The sequence below is a fragment of the Canis lupus genome, chromosome 26 (genome assembly GCF_011100685.1).
Source record: "Canis lupus familiaris isolate Mischka breed German Shepherd chromosome 26, alternate assembly UU_Cfam_GSD_1.0, whole genome shotgun sequence".
NCBI lineage: Eukaryota > Metazoa > Chordata > Mammalia > Carnivora > Canidae > Canis > Canis lupus.
Window position 1 is genome coordinate 5,220,602 of NC_049247.1, and position 27,066 is coordinate 5,247,667.

The window sequence follows — 27,066 nt, forward strand, 5'->3', positions numbered from 1 at the left end:
GCACTGTTTGAATTTTATTTTTCTCCTTCCTTCCCTACCTCCCTCCTTTCCTTCCTTCCTTTTACTTTTTTCCTTCCTTTCTTCTTCATTTGATTTTTACCAAAATGATACACTTAAGTGGTTTCTAAAGAATGGTTTTTGAAGAACTACGGAGGTAGTGGCTGCACAGTATTGTGAATATACTGAATGCCACCAAATTGTTTACTTTGAAACGGTTAATTTTATGTTATGTGAATTTCACCTCAATTTTTTAAAAGATTACTTAAAGAAAAAAAAGATCAAGACTTGTTTGGGGAGGAGGGGAATGGAACAGATGGATGGGAGTGTAAAAGGCTTCAACCCATTCAGAAAAGTGCATGGAAAGTTGTGTATTCCATCTGATCTGATAAGCCAATGCATGAAATTTTGCCTTTGAAGAAACAATGCAAAAGGAAAGCCTACATGCAAACAACCTTGGTTTATTTTGTTTCATAGCATTGTTACTATATCTAATATCTGGTTAGCGTAATTGTGACCGGGCCAGAGGGTCACTAGGTGCTTAGCAGACACTCATTAAATGGCTTCACATCATAAAGGACCTCCCACTCCACATCCTCTCCCAGACACCACTGCCCTTCCTTTTCCCAAAAGGAAGGCAAGCAGACAACCCCAAACCTAGAGGCCAACATGTTGATCTCTTGAAGAGATGCCTTGAAGCTCAGCAGGTGCCACAGGTATGGTGGCCACGCCTGGATTCTGGATCTGAGTCACTCACTAACCCAAGGAAAGTCACAATCCCGCCAGTGTGACCTCCACCCAGCTTGGCTGGTCGGCATCCCTGTCACACCCTTACTTAGGCTGCTTGGGGAGTTGCACGGAAGGGGTTACTTTGTTCCTATCACAAAAAAGGGAGGTTGAGAAAGTGGAGTTCTGAGCCAGGTGGTCTTGGTTCATCCATTCATCTGTTCATCAATTCAACGGACATTTATTAAGCACCTACAAGGTGCCAGGCACTGTTCTGGACCTTGAAGGACACGGAATTGCCCCTCGGGGGCCCTGTCATTTTAGCTGGGGGCATAGAGAACGGACAGGGACAAACACACCGAAGCTCAGAGTAAGCAGTAAGGGGCTGGGTGTGTTCGGGGGGTGGGGGGGCGTGACTGCGGAGGGTGGTCGGGAAGCGGTGACCTTGAAGGAGAGGAAGGGTCGGCGCGGGAGCCCCGGCTGGCACCGGGCGGGCGGAGCCACCAGGAGGAGCGCGGCGCGGCGCACCCCAGCGGCGGCCGAAATAGCTCAGTTGGGAGAGCGTTAGACTGAAGATCTAAAGGTCCCTGGTTCGATCCCGGGTTTCGGCAGCCCCCCTCCTTTTTCCCCCCTGCATGAAAGGGAAAGGGAGGAGTTGAAAACTTTTTCTTCTTAAATAAAAAAATAAGACCTACATGAATAGACGAAATCAATTCTTCCCAAACAGTAAGCGGGTTTCGGTTTGCCTTTAAGAGCTCCGGGCGGGGTCGCGGCAGCCGGAGCGGAAGGAATCTTCCCGACAATCGGGGATTCAGCCAGGCTGGGCTCCACCCCGGCTCCTCGTCGCCTACTCCCGAGGCCGGTGGTTCATCTGCGCGGCACGTGTCGATGTCTGCTCGGTAACTTGGGCTTCCTGCTTATTCATTTCTGCTCCCGGATCCCTCGTTACTAATCAAGGCCGGCGCGGGGAACAGCCTCTCCACGGGGGAGTTAAATCGACTGGGACTTCTGTTCTTCGGTTTTGAAGGGAAAAGAATAAAATATTCAGCCTTGTGTTGTGTGTTGAGACGCAGCGGAACTTGAATGTGCCTTAAAAAGGGCACCTGAAGAGGTGCCGCCAGCGCCAGTCCTCGTTAGTATAGTGGTGAGTATCCCCGCCTGTCACGCGGGAGACCGGGGTTCGATTCCCCGACGGGGAGGCTGCCGGACTCTTTTGTTTCTACTTCTCCTTCTGATCACGTTTCCCACCCCCCCACCCCAGTTTATCTTCCACTTTTGCAGAAACTCCTTACTCTGGGAGAACCAACCCCACCGGCTGGCGGGCTTCTGTCCCGCGGTCGTGCATCGCGAGGGCCTGGCTGCAGTCACCGTCCATCCAGCTCCCTAGCGTCACCTGGTTACAGGACAGAAGACCCAAGTCCTCGCACTGCAGCCATATTTCCCATCTCCTGCAAGCCCACCGCGCTGCTGTGGGTGCTGAGCCGGCCCGCTGGTGTCCCCTCCACCCCCACCCCAACAAGACTGCCAACTCGCAAGGCCAGGAAATGCTCCTGCTGCTGCAAATAATTCCATCCTCTCATATCTTGCTCCAGCCCAGGCTGGCCCTTAAAAAAAGTTTATGGATTTTAGAAGGGAGGTAGGAGGATGCTACACAGAGAGGTCTTCTCATCTTAACTCCCTGGCAGACTCCTTCCTGAGTAGCTATCAGCCCTCCCAGGCTCCTACTCTTTCATTTTTGTCTTTTTTTTTTTTTTCCACATTCATTCTGAAAATATTTACTCAGTTCCTATTAGGTGCCAGGTACTATTCTAGGCATGAGGCTGTAGCAGGAACCCAAATGGTCCCTGTCCCTGCCCTATTGAGCTTTATGACACAGACCATAAAGAAATGCTAAACAAACAAAACCAAACAGGCTTCCAGAGTAATAAATATTATGAAAACAAAACAAAACCCATGGGTGGGCCCCATCAGTGAGGTGGCCAGGAAAGTCCTACTTAAGATCTGGACAATGAGAAGGAGCCACTCAAGAGACTATCTGTGGAGCACCCCTGCAGCCAGAGGGAAGGGCAAGTGCAAAGGCCGTGAGGTGCAAAGGAGGGAGCATGCCTGCAGAACAGCAAGGAGGCAGGTGTGCCCACAGGAGGGGGAGAGAAAGAAGGGATGAGGTCAGAGAAATGGATCAGAAGGCCTTAAAGGCTAGACTAAGAAGGTTTTTTTTTTTTTTTTTTTTAGACTAAGAAGTTTGGATTGGACTTTAGGGTTTATGCAGGGAAGAAACATAATTGGGTTTGTTTTGAGCAGAGTAATCTGGCAAGGGAGAAAACAGGGAAATATTCTGAGCCAAACACAATCCCTCAGCTCATTCCCAAACTGCGTCCAAAATGCCATCCATGATGCCATCACTCTGTGCTGGGCCAAGGTCTCTCCCCGCTAGAGTTCTCATAAGAACAGTGGCATTCACCATCCTGAGAAACCACGCTCTGGCCAGACCTTGTACTGGGTGCTGTTCTAAACGATCCGTGCACAGCTGTTCAGTGGCTGCACCCACCCCACCCTAGGGGGAATAGGTGCAACTCACATCTTCATTTTATGGATGAGGCCCAGAGAGATAAGGATATGAAATCACAGCTGTGGGTCTGGTGTTTGGGGCTACAGCTCAGTTAGGCCTTCACCTGTGGAGGGTTTCAGGCATCCGGGGGCTATAAGGGAGCTGACTGGGGATCAAGGTTGAAGGACAATTTAGGGTGTGTTCTCCCCATCAGAGTAGGTGACTGCTGCCAGGAAATCTCCAGCACTGGTGGAAAGAGGTGAAGTCCCAGTTTCTGCCCTCTTTGTGCCTTCAGCAGTTCTTTCACCCCTGAGTGGCTCCCTGAGGACTTGGAAGACAGGACACATCCTTTCCCCTTGGGGCGCTTCATAAGCACTCTGCACAGTTGTGGTAAGTGACAGTTGAAAATGGTTCTTTACACAGGACTCTGCAAAGTGATTCCTTGCTCAAAGCCATGATGATGGGACTGGATCTATTTCCTTTTATTTTGCTTATTTTTACATTCAGAAGAGTTCTTTGGGAGGGAGGAAGATCTGCAAACCTCAAAGTTACTGAAAGTTGGAACCATTTTTTTATTAAGTTTTATATTCCAGTATAGTTAACATACAGTGTTACATATTAGTGTCAGGTGTACAATATAGTGATTCAACACTTCCATATGTCACCTGGTGCTCATCATGACAGGTGCACTCCTCAGCCCCCTCACCTATTTCCCCCTGGAATGGTTTTAAAGGACCGGGAACCAGACATTTCCAGATGGAGGTGCAATCAGGACAACATCTTTATTTATTGGAAAGAAACTCATTTTCCTTCTCTTCTGTGATGAGAAACCTTTAAATATAGGTCAATTTCCCTTTGTTCCTTAGTTCTGATCTCAGCAAGAATTTCAGCTGCAAGGCTAGATAGAACGGGGCTACTTGGGAAGATTTATTTTGGTTTGCTTATGGTAAACTCCAACACACATTTAATTATACAAAATTTTAATTTAGAAAAACAAGAAAAAAATCTTAAGAATAAAGTGTAGCAGAGAATTTTAGGAAGCAAGGCAAAAAGGGAGGGGGATGTAGCTCAGTGGTAGAGCGCATGCTTTGCATGTATGAGGCCCCGGGTTCGATCCCCGGCATCTCCATCGTGTTTTTCTTCTGATTTTCATTTTCTGTTCATGTTCTTCGTCATTTAAGCGCTGTATATGTGGTTAGTACTCCAGTCACTACTTGGAGGGGGGATTTTTTGCAATAAGCATGACCCTCCCTTTTTGAAATCCCTAACACTCCAGATGTACTTTTGTTTGAAAAGGCTAAAGGGAGCTGTTAGCAGAACAGTGTAAAGGCAAACATCACCTGATGACTGAAACCACAGCAGTAGTGAGAAGGCTCAACTGGGGAGCTCATGGTCCATTTCCTGGCACTGCAACTGCAATAAAAAGACTAGTAATTGATTCCTTGCCATCAGAGGGCGAGTGGAAGGTCTGACTGTGCTGTCAATAATCAACCAGTTTGGGAGTGACCCAAAAGGAAACCAGCATCCCCGGCAGGCAGGGTTTGGCTTCCTGCTTCATCAGCAACAGGTCACAAACAAATGAACGAATCAACAACCGAAGGAATGGTTTTGATGCACATATTGTTCATGTTTATAGTTATGCATGATTTGTATTTTATCATTAAAGATCAAAGATGTATTTTATTGAAGGCAAGGATCCTATGCATTGTCTGCAGTAATAATGAATTCTTCACCCATCAAATCCCGTCTCTCATGTATGTGACTTGACCTCATATTTTAAATCATGAATACATTTCATCTTAGATCCGGAGGGATGTGACTGTCTACAAAGCGTTTACTTTTGAGATGAAACTGAAATCTGTAAGATGACTCACCGGCGGGGTGGAGTGGCCTTTAGGTAACAGTGCCAGTTGGTAATGAGCTGCTGGGAAGGTTATTTCTCTCCAAATGTCAACAGGGTTTAAGGGAACAAGGTGCTGAGGTAATTTCTAAAGTTATCAGGCCTAACACAAAACTAATCTTTTTAAATCTTTAAAAAAATGTTTATTGATGTGAAACACAGAAAAAGAAACTCAGAGACACAGGCAGAGGGAGACTCAATCCCAGGACCCCAGGATCACAACCCAAGCCAAAGGCAGATGCCCAGCCGCTGAGCCACCCAGGCATCCCTTAAAAAGAAATTTTTTATTTACAAAAGAGAGAGGATCACAAGCAGACTCCATGCTGATTGTAGAGCCTGCTGTGGGGCTTGCTCCCACTACCCTGAGATCAGGCCCTGAGCTGAAATCCAGTTGTAAGTCCAACGGCTGAGCCATCCAGGTGCCCCAGGGAGCTTTTAAACCCCTGGGGTCAGGGGTTCAGGTGTGCAAGATGAAAGAATTCTGGAGATGGATGGTGGTGATGGTTGCACAAGAGTATGCATGTTGAAGAGTACAGAATATGCCAGCCCCAAATATGCCACTTTGATATTATTTTGAGCTGAAAGCACTTGAAAAGTAGCAGATTGGGGGAGAGGCTGTTTGTGAACCCCTCTTAGGTCCTAAATGCAGATCCCCTCCCCAGAGCTTCACCAACCAGGGAAGAAAACTGGCTCCCGTGACAGGACAGACTAGAAGTAAGACACTCAACTGTCACAAACTATACTACCATCTATTCTATTCCTAAAAACCCCTGAGAGGCCTATATTCCCCTCCTCTTCCCCTATTAAGATGATTATTTAAGCCTAAATTCTAAAACCACCTCTGCGTTATTCATTTTTCCCAGGGTATCTCCAAGGTATACATGAAACATGCATGTTAATAAACTTCTAGGGGATTTTCTCTCTTGTTAATCTTTCATTTTTGAGGTCTCAGCTAAGAACTCAGAGGGTAAAGGGAAAATTATTTTTCCTCCCCTATGGTATACCTAACACAATGGAACTGTATGCTTAAAAATGGTTGAGATGAAAAAAAATGGTTGAGATGGTTAATTTTATGTGTGTATTTTGCCACAACTTAAAAACGAATTAAAAACAAAGCAAATTCCCTGTGGGTTAACTTTTCAATCTTCCTCAAGTAGAGTAGAGGCAAGTTTGGAGACTGGAAGTAAAGTCTGATTTTCTGACTCCTGGGGGATTAAATTGGTTATTTTTAAACTGGAGCAGTCTGTGCTCTGCCACACAATGCAAATGCACACACATAAACAGGAAAAAGAGGACTCCCTTGGGCTTTTTTTCCCCCCCTTAAACTGCAGACACGTTTGATTAGCTTTGATGGTTATATAACCAATGACAAAGCAAGGCAAATGTTTCCCAATCAGCTCTTGATTTCACCCTTTTGCTTGGGGGGAAATGTTTGCTGATCCTTGTGCTCTTGGACTTTCTCATGATGCGGAGTTGAGGCCCATACATGGTTGTGACCTTCAGGGGAACCAAATCCTTCGGGACGGAAGCGAGGCAGGCAAACAAACAGGCAGCAGTCCTCCCCCCAACCTCCTACCCCCCACAGCAGCCCAACACCCAGGCCCTTTGTGAGCTCAGCCCATCACGTGCTCATGCTTCCCCACCAATCCTGCCGTGTTGCTGGGCCTCTGTCACTCTTCCATTGGTGCCAGCTCTGAAGCAATCTCTTCTGGGCCGCTTGCAAAGGACGGATCTGTGGGTGGAAGGAGTTGAAAATGGATCTAGTGACTCACCCTGCATCTCGCACATTGTCGCACATTGCATTCTAGGTCAGGGGATTTTAGGTTTCAAGGACGTGACTTGATAGCCAATTCCTAGGTCCAAGTGGGACATTTAGGTTTTGGGAGGCCTTCTCAGTAAATAGTAAAGCAGTTGTCACGAGGACAATGCAATTCCTTTGTAGGGCAGGGTTTCTCTACCTCCTTGGCATTACTGATGTTTGGGACTGGGTGACTGTGTCTTAGGGGATGTGCTGCAGCAGCCTTAACTCTGTTTCCAGATGCCAGCAGCACCTCCTCCCCCCAACTACCACCACGCCACCAAAAATGCTCTCTGGATATGGCCACATGTACACAGAGGGGCCAAGTCATTCCTTGATGAGAATGACGGCTCTAGAGAAACACTGGCTGCTTGTCTCGTTTTATCTTTCCCTTCGTGTCACCTCAGTGTCCTTGGACAAATGCTTACTTCTCTTTGCCTTAATACACTCCACTGTTGTGCTTAAGGAATGCAAGGGTGTTTCGGGGCACCTTTTCTTTTTTTTCTGCCAGAGAGGATAGACATCAATGTTCTCAGGTCATAAAAATGTTCTTTCCTTGGAGATGACCCTGGACCCACTTCCCACCCTCTGAGCCTCTCTTCTTCCTCCTCCCTCCTCTCCTTCCCCCACCTCTGAAACCAGGCCTGTTTTCCTCTGTACCTTTTGGATTCTGGAAAAAGCTATGTCTCAAAGCTCGTGACTCAGCCTTTAAACAACATGAATCATGAGACTGGCAGCAAAAGTCACAACCCAGAGGGAGCAGGGTGTGGTGTGAAGCTAAGCCTCCGTCACCTTGGAAAGAACCTTGGCCTTTTGGGTCTCTGAAACGTCTGCCTGAAATGTGGGGAGAAATAACCCTATAAAGAGCTTCCACATTTTGTTCCTTTAAAACCTCTTTCCGGAAATAACCTTCACAAAAATCTGGATTGGAAGTTCCTGGGGTTTCCTGCTAACCTGAAAAATGATATTTTGTTTTTCTTATTCATTTTAATTTCTCAATAATAAATTCATTTTCTTCAGAAAATGTTAAAGATTACACAGATTAAAGTCTATTTTAAACCTTCCTCAGACCTTTCTCATAAATACGTACCTACATGGGTTACCAAAGAAAACACATAGCAGTTTTGATTCACATTTTGAGAATTTAAATAATACAATATTCATAATTTAAAACAGGAATGAGTCTTTTTTTAACCGCAGAACATTGTTTAGGCAACTTTTCCTATTTGTTTTTTTCTTGAAAGCTTTGAGGGTGAAATGAAAAGATCTTTCCCCCCTCCACACTGAAACAGAGAATAGCTCCAGAAGAGACAGTGGCTGGGGGATTGAGCATGTGAAGGACTTTTCTCTGTAAACTTCCAGAAACTTTTTAAGTTTTCACCATATTCAGGTATTTTATTTTTCAGTCTTTCTCCTTTTATTCAAATGGAATTTTGCCATAGAATTCAATGTAATTAAATTATTTATTAAAGATCTTTATTAAAAAAAAAAAAAGATCTTTATTCATGAGACATCAGAAACAGAGACACAGGCAGAGGGAGAAGCAGGCTCCCTGCGGGGACCTCAACACAGGACTGGATCCCAGGACCCCGGGGTCACGCCCCGAGCCAAAGGCACTCAACCACTGAGTCACCCAGGTGCCCCAAATTTTGTATTTGGGATATTAAATTGTGTCCCCCCCCCCCCCGCCCACGAATGTACAGGCCTGGGATTGGACTTGTGTTTCTGAGACCCCAGGCCTAAGGAAGTTGTACGTCTGAGCTCCACTGAGTGTCCACCAGATGCCTCCGTGTGTGTATCTAGTACAAGGCGGCGTAGGTGGTACAGGAAGGCCAAAGGACATTCTAGAAAGTTCGGTGGACTTCCAGACGCCTCTCGAATAGGTGCGGGCAAAGCGTGCGGGGTTTCTGCGCCCCCTTCTAGCCTTCGGCCGTCCCGCACCCCCTGCTCCCCCGCTGCCCCAGCCCAGCCCGGGCCCACCTCCCGCCCCGCGCCGCGATCTGTCGAGTCATCCGTCCTGTCCGCGCCCGCGCGGGGGGATGGGCGGGCCGCAGGCCCCGGCGCGAGGACCCCTGCGGTCGCGGAGGGGCGAGGGACCACGACGCCCAACCCCTCTCCGCCCAGGGCGGGTCTCGAGAGCCGCGGGGACCGCTGCGGCCGAGGGGAAGGGGTGTCTGGGTCCCGCGGCAGGGGCAGCTCGCCCCGGACGCCCGGCGATTCCGCGCCGGGTTTTCCCGTCTCCCGCGGGCCCTGTTCTCCGCGCTCGCCCCCTCCCCCCTCCCCCCTCGCATCCGGCGCCGGCCACGTCCGCGGACGCAGCACTCAACGGGCGCGCTGATCCCTCCGCGCGGGCGCTCGGGACCGCGGCCCTCTCCTCGCCAGATTCAGCCCTACAGCCCAGCCTTGACAGGTCGACGTTTCCGGGGGCTCCTAGAAGATTCTGGGGCAGTGGTTTTCTCCCTGGAGGCCAGGAAGACGGTGAAAAGTAGTCCCTTCTCGGCGTTTCTGCGCAGGGATCCGCCGGAGCGGCGCGGCCGATTGTTATATAAGGAGGCGCCGGGCGTGGCGCAGGCAGTTCCGTGGAGGCCGGGAGGTCGGTTGTTCGTCTCCGTGCGCTTCTGTCACAGCCGCTTGGTGAGGAGCGGGCCGCTGCGCGGGCCTGGGGGTCTTGGGGCCCTGCAGGGGCGGGGGGCCGGGCAGCCGGCTGCCCGGGGAGTTGCCCGCGGCGCCGGAGCGCGGTTACTCTTGGGGGGGGGGGCGCAGCAAAATGGCGTCCGCTACGGCTCCTGTGCGGGGAGAAGCCGAGGTGCGAGGGGCCGTGAGGAGCCCGGGAGACGGGATGGCTGTGAGCGGGCGAGACGCGCCGAGCCAGTGGGGCCCTGACGGGGCCCTCTGCGCAGTGAGTGGGGGCGGGAAGCCCCTGTGTGCTCCGCGGCCCCGCTGGCGCCACGCTCCGTGTCCGGTCGCGGCGAGTGGGCCCGAAGTGCCGGAGCAGTCCTGCGCCCGTTTGGGGGGAGGGGGCCCGCTCGTCGCGTCGGTCATGTGATGTCATCGCTTTGTCAGCTAACAATCCGGGGTGGGGCCGCGTGTTCCTGTGTGTGGAGCCGGCTTGGGTCAGTCGCGGGGCACAAGGGTTAGGCGGGGCGGGGGAGGGGAGATCCTGCGGATTGTCCGGTCCAGACATCACTGAGGGGGGAGGGGAAGATACGGAAGCCGGCGCCTTCACTTGACCGGTATCCATGCTTTCTCTCCTCCTGGGGCCTGGAACTTGGTTTTGGAGCTTATTTGAGTTTCCAAAACCTGTCCTGTTTCTTCGCCTTAGGTTTTTTGGCGAGGTTTATTTTAGTTCTTGGGTTAGTGTAAAATGACCAGTAACTGTTAGCGTTCTATTCACATGTGAGTGGTCTGTTACACTCCGGATTGTTTTTTTTGTTTTTTTGGGTTTTTTTGTGACAGACAATGCAGATCTTCGTGAAGACTTTGACGGGTAAGACCATCACCCTGGAGGTGGAGCCCAGTGACACCATCGAGAACGTCAAGGCGAAGATCCAGGACAAGGAGGGCATCCCCCCTGACCAGCAGAGGTTGATCTTTGCTGGCAAACAGCTGGAAGATGGGCGCACCCTGTCCGACTACAACATCCAGAAGGAGTCCACTCTGCACCTGGTCCTTCGCCTCAGGGGGGGCATGCAGATCTTCGTGAAGACCTTGACGGGTAAGACCATCACCCTGGAGGTGGAGCCCAGTGACACCATCGAGAACGTCAAGGCGAAGATCCAGGACAAGGAGGGCATCCCCCCTGACCAGCAGAGGTTGATCTTTGCCGGCAAACAGCTGGAAGATGGGCGCACCCTGTCCGACTACAACATCCAGAAGGAGTCCACTCTGCACCTGGTCCTTCGCCTCAGGGGGGGCATGCAGATCTTCGTGAAGACCTTGACGGGTAAGACCATCACCCTGGAGGTGGAGCCCAGTGACACCATCGAGAACGTCAAGGCGAAGATCCAGGACAAGGAGGGCATCCCCCCTGACCAGCAGAGGTTGATCTTTGCCGGCAAACAGCTGGAAGATGGGCGCACCCTGTCCGACTACAACATCCAGAAGGAGTCCACTCTGCACCTGGTCCTTCGCCTCAGGGGGGGCATGCAGATCTTCGTGAAGACTTTGACGGGTAAGACCATCACCCTGGAGGTGGAGCCCAGTGACACCATCGAGAACGTCAAGGCGAAGATCCAGGACAAGGAGGGCATCCCCCCTGACCAGCAGAGGTTGATCTTTGCCGGCAAACAGCTGGAAGATGGGCGCACCCTGTCCGACTACAACATCCAGAAGGAGTCCACTCTGCACCTGGTCCTTCGCCTCAGGGGGGGCATGCAGATCTTCGTGAAGACCTTGACGGGTAAGACCATCACCCTGGAGGTGGAGCCCAGTGACACCATCGAGAACGTCAAGGCGAAGATCCAGGACAAGGAGGGCATCCCCCCTGACCAGCAGAGGTTGATCTTTGCTGGCAAACAGCTGGAAGATGGGCGCACCCTGTCCGACTACAACATCCAGAAGGAGTCCACTCTGCACCTGGTCCTTCGCCTCAGGGGGGGCATGCAGATCTTCGTGAAGACCTTGACGGGTAAGACCATCACCCTGGAGGTGGAGCCCAGTGACACCATCGAGAACGTCAAGGCGAAGATCCAGGACAAGGAGGGCATCCCCCCTGACCAGCAGAGGTTGATCTTTGCCGGCAAACAGCTGGAAGATGGGCGCACCCTGTCCGACTACAACATCCAGAAGGAGTCCACTCTGCACCTGGTCCTTCGCCTCAGGGGGGGCATGCAGATCTTCGTGAAGACTTTGACGGGTAAGACCATCACCCTGGAGGTGGAGCCCAGTGACACCATCGAGAACGTCAAGGCGAAGATCCAGGACAAGGAGGGCATCCCCCCTGACCAGCAGAGGTTGATCTTTGCCGGCAAACAGCTGGAAGATGGGCGCACCCTGTCCGACTACAACATCCAGAAGGAGTCCACTCTGCACCTGGTCCTTCGCCTCAGGGGGGGCATGCAGATCTTCGTGAAGACCTTGACGGGTAAGACCATCACCCTGGAGGTGGAGCCCAGTGACACCATCGAGAACGTCAAGGCGAAGATCCAGGACAAGGAGGGCATCCCCCCTGACCAGCAGAGGTTGATCTTTGCTGGCAAACAGCTGGAAGATGGGCGCACCCTGTCCGACTACAACATCCAGAAGGAGTCCACTCTGCACCTGGTCCTTCGCCTCAGGGGGGGCATGCAGATCTTCGTGAAGACCTTGACGGGTAAGACCATCACCCTGGAGGTGGAGCCCAGTGACACCATCGAGAACGTCAAGGCGAAGATCCAGGACAAGGAGGGCATCCCCCCTGACCAGCAGAGGTTGATCTTTGCCGGCAAACAGCTGGAAGATGGGCGCACCCTGTCCGACTACAACATCCAGAAGGAGTCCACTCTGCACCTGGTCCTTCGCCTCAGGGGGGGCATGCAGATCTTCGTGAAGACCTTGACGGGTAAGACCATCACCTTGGAGGTGGAGCCCAGTGACACCATCGAGAATGTCAAAGGGAAGATCCAAGAAAAAGAGGGCATCCCCCCTGACCAGCAGAGGTTGATCTTTGCTGGCAAACAGCTGGAAGATGGGCGCACCCTGTCCGACTACAACATCCAGAAGGAGTCCACTCTGCACTTGGTCCTGCGCTTGAGGGGAGGTGTCTAATTTCCCCCTTTAAGCTGTTGACAAAATTCATTGCACTTTTCTTTCAATAAAGTTGTTGCATTCCCAAATATAGTGTGAGTGTTTGTGGGGAAAGGGTTCTTTTTAGTTTGGATGGGATGTGACAGGTCAAGATTTTCAGTCTATCAAATGATTCTGGCAACCTGGGAGGGTTAAGGAATGTTAGTTAAAAAAAATTGGGAAGGGCAGATAGGATTCTCTGTATATAGTTGTATTTTTAAATACTGAATTTTTTATTGGTTTGTGCGATAACAATGGGAATATTTCTGAGCTACCCTCAGGAAGGAAATACTAGGGAAGCCTGGGTGGCTCAGTGATTGAGTGCCTACCTTCAGCCCAGGGCATGATCCTGGAGTCCTGGGATTGAGTTCCATGTTGGGTTCCCTGCATGGAGCCTGCTTCTCCCTCTGCCTGTGTCTCTGCCTCTCTCGTGAATAAGTAAATAAAATCTTTTTTTAAAAGATGCTAAAAAGAGGGTGGGGGTGGTGAAACCTATGGAAGAACTGACTTAATTTTTTTGATATTTTATTTATAAAATATAAATATAAAATACATTTTATTTATAAAAGTAAGTTCGTGCTTGCCCAAGAATTTGTAAAAATGATTCTTGGGTGCCTAAGAACCCACTTTAATACACTAGAGTAGGGCAGCCTGGGCCCCTCGGGTTTAGCGCCGCCTTCAGCCCAGGGCGTGATCCTGGAGACCCAGGATCAAGTCCCACGTCGGGCTCCCTGCATGGAGCCTGCTTCTCCCTCTGTGTCTCTGCCTCTCTGTTTCTCAGAAATGAATAAATAAAACTTTAAAAAATACAGTAGGGGTCCCTGGGTGGCACAGCGGTTTGGTGCCTGCCTTTGGCCCAGGGTGCGATCCTGGAGACCGGGATCGAATCCCACATCGGGCTCCGGTGGGTGGAGCCTGCTTCTCCCTCTGCCTATGTGTGTGTGTGTGTGACTATCCTAGGTAAATAAATTAATTTTTTTTAAATAAAAAAAATACAGTAGTCTATTTAAGTTCATATTGAGGTGCGTAGAAAGTCGCTTTACCAGATACTTATTTATATAACCAGATAATTTAAAAAGAATGGTGAGGGATCCCTGGGTGGCCCAGCGGTTTGGCGCCTGCCTTTGGCCCAGGGCGCGATCCTGGAGACCCGGGATCGAATCCCACGTCGGGCTCCCGGTGCATGGAGCCTGCTTCTCCCTCTGCCTATGTCTCTGCCTCCCTCTCTCTCTCTCTGTGACTATCATAAATAAATAAAAATTAAAATAAAATCTCTTAAAAGAATGGTGAGTAATTGTGTCTGGCATGCTCAAAAGTTTAGAATAATTTGTGGCTATGTAGATTATGAAACATTGAAATGGAGATTTTGAGATGATCAATTTTCTAGGACTACAGATAAAGGATTTGTATATAACAATTATGAAAAAGGCAAACCGTCTTCACTTGGGAAAGTTTATACTATGCTAGCTTCTATCCCATGAGATGTTGCTGGTGAGGAATTATCTTTGTCATAACTACAAGCAAAGGTGGAAGTCAAGGGGAGCTTGTTTATTTATTTTTTTTAAGATTTTTATTTATTCATGAGACCGGCAGAGACAGGCAGAGGGAGAAGCGGGCTCCATGCCGGGAGCCCGACGTGGGACTCGATCCCGGCTGCCCAGGGATCAGGCCCTGGGCTGAAGGCGGTGCTAAACCCTGAGCCACCTGGGCTGCCCGGGGAGTTGGTTTAATGTAAGGAATTGGTACTGGGTGATAGGTGCCCCAGAAATCAATCATTAAGGGACTTCAGACGGAACTGTTCCCCCAAAGCACCACGGCCTTCCACCTCCCTTGTGCAATCTCAGGTATACAGGAAGTTTTCGTGTTGTCTACCAACAGTATAAGTCTACATCCCTAGCCTTAGGGATCAGACTAGAAAATGCCATTTTAGAGCTCTAAGTGCTAGGCAAATTGTTGCAGTTTTTCCCTTTGTTAATATAAGTGTACAAAGTGTACAGTGCACTTTTATTTTCATTGACTCACCCATGTAAGTTGACAAAGAGGTCAGGAAACAACCTCCAGGAACTCCAGTAGCGCTTTGTCACCATGTTAGGAGTTTTTGTATAAGTTTGATACTCCAAACTAGTTCTAGCATCCAGGAAAAGCGTCAGTAGCATCTTGAAAATGATCACTGCAGGACAGGCAGCAAATGGTTCCTAAATCAGTGATAAGGAGTGCTTTTTAGAAGTCTTCAGGGGCGGCGGGCTAGCTCAGGCAGTGGAGCGTGTGACTCATGGTCTAAGGTTTGTGAGTTTGAACCCCATGGGTGTAGGAGAGCTCAAACTTTCTAATTTTTCCAAGTACGGGAGGTTGAGTGGCTAATAGTTCTTGGGACTATGAAGCTAGGTCGTACTGTTAACCAACTGTCCTTTAGGATGGAGATCCCGAGTACTTTGGACAGGGCGAGAGGGATCTTGGCATCAGTACAAGAGCATCAGTGCACCGGTCTAATAAAACTCTTAGCCTGGGTGGGGATGCTCATTTGGAAACTTACCAAGGAAGCTGCTTTGAAGTAAAGTGCTGCCTGTCAGGTTTAATGAAAGGAATTGCTAATAACAAATACTAGAAACTTTAAAGTATTTAGGAGAAAGGGAGTACATGTGCAGGAGGGAGTAGTAGAGAGGGGGAGAGAGGCAGGCTCCATGCTGAGCAGGATCCTGGGATCATGACCTGAGCTGAAGGCAGAGGCTTAATGGATTGAGCCAGCCAGGTGCCCCAATACTAGAGAGGTTTGAAAAACCATTCTAAGCACATTATAATCAGTGATGTAGAGTTCATGTAAGCTTACTCCCAGGAAGAAACGAGTTTGGAATACATTTGCTACTTATTGTAATTACAACATATAAACTGTATGTGTATCAAAAAGTCGAAGAGTCCACTTAAGTCCTTAATTTCTGGATGTTTTACTCCACCCCCCCCCAGGTGATAACTACTTTTAAAGTTTGTTAATTTTTTGGACTTTATATTATATAATACATTTATTTACATACATATGTATGTACACGTAACAGGACCATTCTCAATGTAGTGTTTCTCCGCTTTTTTTTTTTAAAGCTGAGTAATTACATCTTTTCATGTCATTACATCTAGTGCTACTTCATTTTTTTAAAAAAGACTTATTCGGGATCCCTGGGTGGCGCAGTGGTTTGGCGCCTGCCTTTGGCCCAGGGCGCGATCCTGGAAACCCGGGATCGAGTCCCACGTCGGGCTCCCGGTGCATGGAGCCTGCTTCTCCCTCTGCCTGTGTCTCTGCCTCTCTCTCTCTCTCTCTGTGACTATCATAAATAAAGAAAAAAAAATTTAAAAAAGACTTATTCATGAGATACAGAGTGAAATAGAGACCTAGAGGGAGAAGCAGGCTCATCGAGGGAAGCCTGATGTGGGACTCAATCTTGGGACTCTGAGACCACGTCCTGAGCTGAAGGCAGATGCTCAACCACTGAGCCACCCAGGAGTCCCTACTTCATTCTTTTTAATAGTCTTGCTATTCCATTGTATGGATACCCTGTGATTTAACCTGTGCACATTTGTTCCCAGGTTTTGGTGTTACAGTGCTGTTGCAAAGTATATCCTTATACACCTCTCTTTTGTGTACTGGTTTTTTGAAAGTATGGCATAAATATGAGATGGTACGTAATAAGATTCTCAGATAATTGAAAATAGTCCACCTTATAATTTTTTAAAAGATTTTATTCATGAGACACAGAGGCAGAGACATAGGCAGAGGGAGAAGCAGGCTCCCTGTGGGGAGCCCAATGCGGACTCGATTCCAGGACCCCAGGATCACACGCTGAGCCAAAGGCAGACCCAGGTGCCCCTAGAACTTTTTTATAATTATTGTCCTGTGATACGTTTCTATTTTTCATTTTTGAGTAGGTAATACTTTAATGTGTTTTGGATACATAAAAAATTTAAAATCGTATATAATGTCCTCCATCCACCCAGTTCTTCAGCCCCATCCTTTGCACCCCCATGTACTTTCAGAGTTTCTATATATGCAAGCAATCACTAATTATTAATATCCCCTTTTACAAAAGGTAGCATACTGTTTGCAGCCTGTCCTGTAGCTTGTTTTTTCACTATACATTTCTTATTTTTGACAAGAGTTCTAATATATTTTTGTCTTGTATAAAGGAAAAACACCTCATATCATTTTTTCAAGAATAAAACCACCACGCCAAGCTATCACAATCCCTTGGGGGAACATTTACAGCCCTTCCAACAAATACAGGAACCATAGTGATAAAGTGTTGAATAAGTAGCATTTCTGCTGTGAAGGGGTCCTGAGTTGATTTGTTTTTAAAATTTTTTTTTTTGAGATTTTATTTATTCATGAGAGACACTGGGAGAGAGGCAGAGAGACACAGGCAGACAGAGAAGCAGGCTCCATGCAGGAAGCCCGACGTGGGACTTGATCTCAGGTCTCCAGGATCACACCCTGGGCCGAAGGAAGACGCTTAACCGCTGGGTCACCTGGGCGCCCCTCTGAGTCAGTTTAAAGAACAGATAATACACTTGTTCAGTTTCACGGAGTGACTGTTAACATCTTAAAGCAGTCCGAAGTTGGTTTTGCACATACATTAATGCTGTGAGAGTATTCACTGACATAGATGAGTCTTTTTTAAAAAAAAATTATTACTGAGAGACACAGGAGAGAGGCAGAGGGAGAAGCAGGCTCCCTGCATGGAGCCTGATGTGGGACTCCATCCCCGGTCTCCAGGATCCCGCCCTGGACTGAAGGTAGACGCTCAACCGCTGAGCACCCAGGCGTCCCGACATAGATGAGTCTTGGATAAACTAGAAAAATACGGAGTTTGCATTTATGTAAAACTGTTCTTTTTAATGTTGGTATGAGTTTGGCCAGTGCCTTTCAGAGCTTGGTAAGTGCTTTTTTGAGAATTAGCCTTGTCAGTGTGTAGTGCCCATTTCTGCCGGAAGGGGGAGCCCCTAGGACGGGTTTCGATTTAGTCCTGAGCCCTCAGCGCCCCCAAGCGGTCGTGGTTGGCCAAGCAATTTATGCTTTTACCCTTCCTGCAGAGGCTTTTTACCGTCCCTGTTTCTCTGGGCAGCGCCGTTTCCTTTCTCCTTTTCCTTCCATTCCTGGAGCTGCTTCCTGTTGGAATTACTCCACAGCATCTAATAAAGCTATTATTCAACCCTCAATTACTGTATCTTACCAGGTCTAACCTCTTAAAATGCTGTCTTCCCTGCTTTTGTCTGCTTATCTCCATATGTTCCCTTCCATTTTCCACCTTCCTCCACACGAGCTGCTCCCTCTTTCTGAAATGCCACCACCCCACCGCCACAACAAATCCACGCAACGTCAAGTCCTAATTCAAAGGTTGTACTAAAGCCTTCCTTGACTGTCCTGACTGGACATTATCTGAATTCCCGGAAATTTCCTAGCTCTTTCTAAATTTGTATTAAAATTCTTCATTCAGAGGCATCTGGGTGGCTCAGTGGTTGAGTGTCTGCCTCCGGCTCAGGTCATGATCTCAGGGTCCTAGGATTGAGTCCCATGTCCGGCTCCCTGCAGTGGGGAGCCTGCTTCTCCTTCTCTCTCTGCTGCTCCCCCTGTTTGTGCTGTCTGGCTCTCTATCTCTGTCAAATAAGTAAATACATAAAAATTTAAAAATTTTTTCTTTATCCAAATGAGATATATCTCTGTTCCTATATTTGATAATAACTGCACATAGCAGTAGAGATGATCAGATTGAATGGGAGAACTTTGGGAATCCTACTTATGATCAGGTGGTTAGGAGAGGCGTTCTGGGAAGGGACTCTTTCTTTTTTTAAGATTTTATTTATTTATTAGAGAGGGAGAGCACAATTGGGGGAGACAGGCAGAAGGAGAGGAAGAAGCAACTCCCTGCTGAGTAGGGAACCTGATGTGGGGCTCCATCTCAGGACCCTGGGATCATGACCTGAGCAGAAGGCAGAGGCTTAACCAACTGAGCCACCCTGGGGACTCTTTTTTTTTTTTTTTTTTAAAGATTTTATTTATTTATTCATGAGACACACAGAGAGAGGCAGAGACACAGGCAGAAGGAGAAGCAGGCTCCCTGTGGGGAGCCCGATGTGGGACTCAATTCCAGACCCCAGGATCACTACCTGAGCCAAAGGCAGACACTCAACCACTGAGTCACTCAGGTGCCCCCCAAAGGTACTCTTTAAGTAGGACCTGAAGGGTGATTGGAGGCATCTTTGCAAAAGATGAGGCAGTGCAAAGTGCAGGAGCTCTGGCAGTGGCAGGGTTCCGTGTGTTTGAGGAACTAGAGATCAGTATGGCTGGAGTCCAATAAGCAAGTGAAGGGAAGGGGCTGGTGAGGGGGTGGCTTTCAACAGATGGTAAATGCTTGGTCTTGGGTGGGGGGCAGGCATCAGTGTTTTAAAAAAAACTTCTAGTAGGGGCACCTGGGTGGCTCCGTAGTTAAGCGTCTGCTTAGAATTCAGTGATTGATCAGTTACATATAACACCCAAAATGTTCATCCCAATAAGTGTCCTCTTAATACCTACCATCCCCTATTTCAGCCCATCCCCCACCCACCTCCCTCCACCATTAAGTCTCTTATGGTTTGCCTCCCTCTCTTTTTCCCCTTCTCATATATTCATCTGTTTTTTTTTTTATTTTATTTATTTATGATAGTCACAGAGAGAGAGAGAGAGAGAGAGAGAGGCAGAGACACAGGCAGAGGGAGAAGCAGGCTCCATGCACCGGGAGCCCGACGTGGGATTCTATCCCGGGTCTCCAGGATCGCGCCCTGGGCCAAAGGCAGGCGCCAAACCGCTGCGCCACCCAGGGATCCCTATTCATCTGTTTTGTTTCTTAATTTCCACATATGAATGAAATCATATGGTATTTGTCTTCCTCTGATTGACTTCTTTCTTTTTTTTAAAAAAAGATTTTTTTAATTTATTTATTCATGAGAGACACACACACAGAAAGAGAGGCAGAGACACAGGCAGAGGGAGAAGCAGGCTCCATGCTTGGGAGCCCGACGTGGGACTCGACCCTGGGTCTCCAGGATCAGGCCCTGGGCAGAAGGCGGCGTCAAACCGCTGAGCCACCTGGGCTGCCCCTTTTTTCTTTTTTAAGGTTTTATTTATTGGAACGCCTCAGTGGCTCAGTCATTTGAGCAACTATCTTCAGCTCAGGTCATGATCCTAGGATCCTGGGATAGAGTCCTGCATCAGGCTCCTGGATCAACAGGTATCCTGTTTCTGCCCCTGTAGCTCTCTCTGCTTGTTCACTCATCGTCTCTCTCTGTCAAATAAATACAACCTTAAAAAAAAAAAAGGATTTTTAAAATTTATTTAAGAGAGAAAGAGCGCGTAACCGGGGGAAGGAGCAGAGCGAGAAGGACAAGCAGACAGTACAGAGCTCAATGTGGGGTTCTATCTCCCTGAAATCATGACCTGAGCTGAAACCAAAAGTCAGATGCTCAACTGACTGAGCCACCCAGGTGGCTCATCAGTCATGGGCATTTGGGCTCTTTCCATAGTTTAGCTATACGTTATCTTTATGACAAGACACTCAGAGCTAGGACTCTGGCCTGTTCTGTGTGGTCATCAGCAAGAGGGCTGAGCAGTTCCAGACATCACGTATACAGACCCAACAATGTTCGGAGGAAGAAAAACTGACACCTTGTTCCTGTGACTCTTGTTAGGAAGACAAAAAACATCTTTCCTGGAAGTCCCCTGCAGCAGACTTGCCTTCATTGGTTAGAATAGGGCTAGGTGCTCATTCGTTTTATTATTGTTGTAACATCTGAATCTATTTATTAATTTTTAGTTGTTCTTACTGCTTTTCTTCCTCTTATGGGTAGAATATAGGTTTTGATGGGGAACAATGATAGGACACATTTATCTCTCAGAGATGGTTATACTAAATAGGACATATTTACAAGCTGTCAAAAGAATCTTAAAAAGTTTGGGAAACCCAAGCTCTATGGAGTGAAGGATGAAGCCCATCAGGATGGACTATGGTGGGGGAGTGACCAGTTCTAATGTGGGCAGGAGGGATCAGGGAGGTGGACCCCAGCGTCTCTGTGAGCCAGTGCGGAAGGGTCAGCGCTTCCTCCAGGTCCATATGAGACAATAGTCTGTACTGCCTCTAGGAAGCTCTTTACTAAGTTTCTTTTTTTTTTTTTTAAGATTTTATTTATTTATTCATGAGACACACACACACACACACACAGAGGGAGAAGCCTGCAGGGAGCCTGACATGGGACTTGATTCCAGGACTCTGGGATCACACCCTGAGCCGAAGGCAGATGCTCAACCACTGAGTCACCCTGGTGCCCCTCTTCCCTAAGTTTCTTTTTTTTTTTTTTTTTTAATTTTTATTTATTTATGATAGTTACAGAGAGAGAGAGAGAGAGGCAGAGACACAGGCAGAGGGAGAAGCAGGCTCCATGCGCCGGGAGCCCGATGTGGGATTCGATCCCGGGTCTCCAGGATCGCGCCCTGGGCCAAAGGCAGGCGCCAAACCGCTGCGCCACCCAGGGATCCCTCTTCCCTAAGTTTCTAAGGGATGCTTACACTTTCCACAAGTCTGCGCTCATAGTCACCTGCCACACAGCCAGCCTACTGCTCTGGGGCATTCTGCCCATGACTTCCTGCCATCTTCTATGTGGCTTCTCTGGGCTTTGATGACTTTCTCTGGCCTGCCTCAGGACCCACCTGTTCTTTCTTTCCTTATTACAGCTCACTGGTGGTTGCTTCCCCCCACCCTCTTTCTTTTTTAAGTCAGATGAAGAGGTAGTAAAAAGAAATCACAGAGTAGACAAGTCACAGTTGTATGCTGCAGATAATAATGCTCCCAGGTGATTTTCTTCCCCTGGGGCACTCTGAGAGGTCATCTCTCTCTTTGGTCCTGACCTGACATTCTTCTTTGGCCCTAGAGGGGTATTTTTGGTTGTCCTCCAAGTCTAGAGTCAAGCCTTACCTTCACTGGGGCCAGGGATAAGGAAAAAAGACTTACCTTGCACTCCAATGACACCATCTAACGTCCACTCACATTGAAGATGTAGACGCATCTTCAAGACAAGCCGACATTAATTTGCAGGAAATTGAGGTTCTTGATCTTCAAACTTCATTCTAGAATAGAAGTTTGGCTTTCCCTTTGGGTTGAAACACTCACAGAAGTGTTTTCTCAAAGCAAGAGTTTGCCCCAAATGAAGAATCACAAAAATATTGAAAGCTTTAAAATAACAGCATTCTTGTGTTTCCAGACATCAAGCAAATGCTTGTTCTTAAGCCATTTGATAGCACAGGGAATGGGGTGACCAATGAATGCCCAAGCCTCACTGGGACCTTCTCTGGGGTGAGATAACTATCCCTAAATCAAGTGGACATTGAGGTTCTGTAAGGAAGAAGGACAAGTTAGGACTGGCTGCTGGCAACCAGCCACACTGCTGACACTGATTAGTTGTACCTGATACACTAGTTATCTAATGCTGTGAAACAAATTACCCCTAAATGTAGCAGCTTAGTCATGCAGGATTCTGTGGGTCAGGAATTCAAGTGATGTGTAGCTCTAGTAGTCCTTGTTTGGGTCTGTAATGATGTTGCAGTCTTACCTGAAGGCTTGCCTACGGCTGGAGTTGCTGCTGCTGAGATGGTGCATGGTGCACTCACACAGCTGGTACGATGATGCTGACGTTGGTATCTTTCAATAAGGCTGCCTCAGTGACTTCCCAACACGGCAGTTGGCTTCTCCCAGAGTGAGTCATGTAAGCAAATACACAGTGGAAGATGCAGTGTCTTTTATGATCTAGCATTAGAAGTCACATACTTACATTTCTACAATATCCTGTTGGTTACAAAGGCCAGCCCTGCTTACTCTGGGAGGGGACAACACAGGGTGTGAATACCAGGGGGGTGGGACCACTGGAATCATCTTGGAGGCAGATACCATCCCTGCATTGAGTCCCTGATCAAGTGTTATTTGGCCTTGTTCAAAATCAGTGCAATCAATTTCATATCGTCTTGGTCTTTAGCATTTTCTTTTTCTTCCTCTTCTTTTTTTTAAGATTTTATTTCTTTATTTGACAGAGAGAGAAAGAGAGAGAGGGAGAGCACAAGAAAGGGGAGTGGCAGAGGGAGAGGGACAAGCAGGTTCCCCGCTGAGCAGGGAGCCTGACATGGAGTTGGATCCCAGGACCCCAGGATCATGACCTGAGCTGAAGGCAGACTCTTAACGCTACTGAGCCACCCAGGTGCCCCTTTAGCATTTTCTTTTGCAGAGACATTACCAATTCCCAGCAGTCATTGCTTCTGTTTAAAAAAATATTGCTTGGGGGTACCTGGGTGGCTCAGTGGTTGAGTGTCTGCCTTTGGCTCAGGTTGTGATCCCAGGGTTGTGGGATCGAGTCCCTCACTGGGGTCCCCACAGGGAGTCTGCTTCTCCCTCTGCCTATGTCTCTGCCTTTCTCTTTGTGTTTCTCATGAATAAATAAATAAAATCTTTATTTAAAAAATATATAATTAAAAAAATCTTTAAAAAATCTTGTTTGATATCTAATGATTTTTACTTTCTGTATTTCACGTAGTATGTCATCAGATTTCATTTTTCTTTCTTTCCAGGGCCATATTGTCAATGAAAGTCTATAGGCCCAGTTGCTGGGGTTTTCAAAGGCCTACTAAAGTGAGAGACTTGGGCAGCCCTGGTGGTGCAGCGGTTTAGCGCCACCTGCAGCCTAGGGCGTGATCCTGGAGACCCTGAATCGAGTCCCACGTTGGGCTCTCTGCGTGGTGCCTGCTTCTCCCTCTGCCTGTGTCTCTGCCTCTCTCTCTCTGTGTGTGACTATCATAAATAAGTAAAAATTAAAAAAAAAATTAAAATTACACACTTGAATTTAAAAATATTAGTATTTAAAAAATAAAAAAAATATTAGTATTTACACAATGTAGTATACAAAGTGACATCCATCTCGCTCTGAAGTAGGGAATTGTATCTGATGTGAGTATTTTTAATTTTTTAATTTTTTTATTTTTATTTTTTATTTTTTAAATCTTTTTTTTTAAATTTTTTATTTATTTATGATAGTCACACACAGAGAGAGAGAGAGAGAGAGAGAGGGAGGCAGAGACACAGGCGGAGGGAGAAGCAGGCTCCATGCACCGGGAGCCCGATGTGGGATTCGATCCCGGGTCTCCAGGATCGCGCCCTGGGCCAAAGGCAGGAGCTAAACCGCTGCGCCACCCAGAGATCCCTTTAATTTTTTTAAACTTTGTTTATTTTTTTAAAAGTTTTTGTGTTTAAGTAATCTGTAACACCCAACGTGGGGCTCAAACCTATAACCCAGAGATCAAGAGTCTCACACTCTATCAGCTGAATCAGCCAGGAACCCAAAATGTGGGTACCTTTTATTTATTTATTTTTTAATTTTTATTTATTTATGATAGTCACAGAGAGAGAGAGAGAGAGACAGGCGGAGACACAGGCAGAGGGAGAAGCAGGCTCCATGCAGGGAGCCCAACGTGGGATTCAATCCTGGGTCTCCAGGATCACGCCCTGGGCCAAAGGCAGGCGCCAAACCGCTGCACCACCCAGGGATCCCTGTGGGTACCTTTTAATGTCAGATACAATATGCAATGCTTAATAGTTGGTTGTGGCATCCAAAGTAAAAATGTCTAGGACCTACAAAGTTCTTAAGAGGCCCTGTTCATTTTCTTTCATTAAAAAATATTTGAAAACAGATTAGACTTTTTCCCTGCAAATATTTCTCTGCCATAAGAGAATCCTGAAAGTTTTGGAATAATTCTCTCTCAAATAAATAAATAAAATCTTAAAATAAAATCTTAAAGAGAGAACCAGGGTCTTGTGTAAGGCACAGAACTAGCAGACAGAGCCAAATATTACTTTCTGCCTTGAGACAAAGCTACATAGATCTGAACAATTAGTAAAGTGGTGGCGTTTTATGATCGAATGAGTAATAAAGGATGCTTTTAAGAAAACAAAATTTAAAAAATTTTAAATTAAAATAATAATAAAAAAGAATACAAAATAAATATAATACCTGACAGTAGTGAGTGACTACTGTCCAGCCCCACCTCCAAGGCCAGGAGGAGTTGGTTTCTGTCTTTTTTTTTTTTTTTTAAGATTTTATTTATTTATGAGAGACACACAAACAGAGGCAGAGACACAGGCAGACGGAGAAGCAGGCTTCCTGTGGGGACCCTGATGTGGGACTCAATCCCAGGACCCTGGGATCACACCCTGAGCCAAAGGTAGATGTGCAACCACTGAGCCACCAGGTGCTCCTTTAAGATTTTATTTTTAAGCAATCTCTATACCCAACGCTGGGCTCAAACTCACCACCCCGAGATTAAGAGTCACAAGCTCCACCGACTGAGCCAGCCAGGCGCCCCTTACCTCTTGCTTTTCAGTGGTGGCACCTCCAAAAAGCTTTTTCCTCATGGGGTGCTCTTGCAAGAACTGGGCCAAATCCTTTGCTCTGCAGGATTATCCAAGTCAATGCACCACAGCATGCATGGGAATCTCCTCTGGAAGTGCACTGTCGCCCAGCAGCTGGCAGCAAAGCAGAGGTGCCAAACACTTCATGAATCTGCACCTTAAAAATCCAGAGAAAAAGCTTTTTATACTTTGGGGTACATATCTCCCCAAACCTTTTATTAAAATTTTCCAACAGACCAAAAGGTTGAAAGAATAATACAATAAATAGTATAATGAATCCTCCCCCTGGATTCAGTAATTTACATTTTGCTGTGATTGCTTTATCTATCTAGCTCAATCATCTGACAGCAAATTGCAAACATCATCTTTTGAGCCCTAATGGGTGTTTCCTCATCTTGCCTTTCCTAAGAAGGGCGGTTTCTTATACAACCACAATGCTATTGTTATCCAAAAGAATGTTTGGAGTGTCTGAGATATTGATCAACTCTACACTCAGATTTTCCTAATCGTCCCAAGAATGTCTGTATACCAATTTATTTTTTGAACCAGGATCCAATAAAGATTTAAGCTTCAACTCTCCTCATCCTTCTCTCCCTCCTCCATCCCTCCCTCCCCCTCTCTCCCTTTCCCTTTCTCCCTACTACTCCCTATCTTTCTTTCTCTCTCTTGTCAAATGATCCTTTATTGAAACATTTTCCTTTCTAGGTTTTTTTTTAAGATTTATTTATTTATTTATTTGAGAGAGAGAGAGAGTATAAGTGAGGGGAGGAGCAGAGGGAGAGAGTCTCAAGCAGACTCCCTGCTGAGCACGGAGCCTGATGCAGGGCTCAACCCCAGGACCCTGAAAACATAACCTGAGTCAAAACCAAGAGTCAGATGCCCAACCGACTGAGCCACCCAGGCACCCCCTCCTTTCCTGTTCTTAAGTAGCTGGACATTCCACTGATATCATGACAGTAGTGGCCGTCAACATGGCAGTCCTCAGCCTAGGCGCGCCCTAGGATCTCTCAATGGTTCCAGAGAGTTCTGTGGTCTCAGATGGTACTAGTGCTACATCTTTCGGGTGATGTTGAATGTTGACAATCTCATTGAAAGTGATACTTCCACTGTACCTAATGTTTTTCTGCTTCTTTCTTTCTCTTGGAGGTCCCTGAAGATATTGATGACCTGGGTGGAGGCAGAAGGTACCGCATCAGTGTGGGCTTGTCTGGTTCTGGATGCTCAGTGACACCATCACCCTCAGACCCTTCCATTCACCATCTGTTGTGTTGGTGATGTCATCACCAAGCCTGACTGGAGACAGACTCTGGGGGCCAATCTTGGGGGCCAGGGCAGACATGACATTGATTTTCCCTACCAGTGTATCTCAGAGGTAGGACTTTGAAGAAACTATAGCTAGGTGGCCATGCCTTAAGCCACCTATGTATGTGTGTGGTCAGGCTGGAGGACCTCTTCCATTCTTTTTTTTTTTTAAGTTTTTTTAAACACCAAGTGCTAATGTTTTTTTTTTTTGTTTTGTTTTTTAATTTTTATTTATTTATGATAGTCACAGAGAGAGAGAGAGAGAGAGAGAGAGGCAGAGACACAGTCAGAGGGAGAAGCAGGCTCCATGCACCGGGGGCCCGACGTGGGATTCGATCCTGGGTCTCCAGGATCGCGCCCTGGGCCAAAGGCAGGCGCCAAACCGCTGCGCCACCCAGGGATCCCTGACCTCTTCCATTCTTATCAAGGGAAGTGCCAACCTTCTCTCCCTTCACTCAGACTCCTTCCTGTCTCAGGTTAGGACAGTGCTCTGACTTATTTATTTTGTTTCCTAAGTATTGACATTTACTTTGGAGAAGCAGGCCAGCTGGATTCTGGATTCATCGGATTG

The 27,066-nt window shown here is 47.5% G+C and overlaps 1 protein-coding gene, 1 long non-coding RNA gene, 3 other non-coding genes and 1 pseudogene across 6 annotated transcripts; 5 read left to right on the forward strand and 1 right to left on the reverse strand.

The window, feature by feature from the left end:
* The first annotated feature begins 627 nt into the window (after positions 1–627).
* On the forward strand, positions 628–4,959 carry LOC106557839. Of its 2 annotated transcripts, none has more exons than XR_005379090.1 (4): positions 628–713; positions 1,477–1,867; positions 1,985–3,661; positions 4,568–4,959. It is a non-coding gene; the product is annotated as an uncharacterized LOC106557839 (long non-coding RNA). The 2 variants fall into 2 exon arrangements; XR_005379089.1 differs by lacking the exon at positions 628–713 and adding an exon at positions 787–1,093.
* On the forward strand, positions 1,262–1,334 carry TRNAF-GAA. Its single transcript has one exon. It is a non-coding gene; the product is annotated as a tRNA-Phe (tRNA).
* Positions 1,851–1,922, forward strand: TRNAD-GUC. The gene has a single exon. It is a non-coding gene; the product is annotated as a tRNA-Asp (tRNA).
* Positions 4,329–4,400, forward strand: TRNAA-UGC. The gene has a single exon. It is a non-coding gene; the product is annotated as a tRNA-Ala (tRNA).
* Positions 4,960–9,444: 4,485 nt separating the features above from the next.
* On the forward strand, positions 9,445–12,782 carry UBC (ubiquitin C). Its single transcript, XM_038574749.1, has 2 exons — positions 9,445–9,603; positions 10,426–12,782. The coding sequence occupies exon 2, from the start codon at positions 10,429–10,431 to the stop codon at positions 12,712–12,714; it is 2,286 nt and encodes a 761-aa protein (XP_038430677.1). The 5' UTR covers positions 9,445–9,603; positions 10,426–10,428; the 3' UTR covers positions 12,715–12,782.
* Positions 12,783–26,874: 14,092 nt separating this feature from the next.
* Positions 26,875–26,958, reverse strand: LOC119866290 (annotated as a pseudogene).
* Positions 26,959–27,066: the final 108 nt, after the last annotated feature.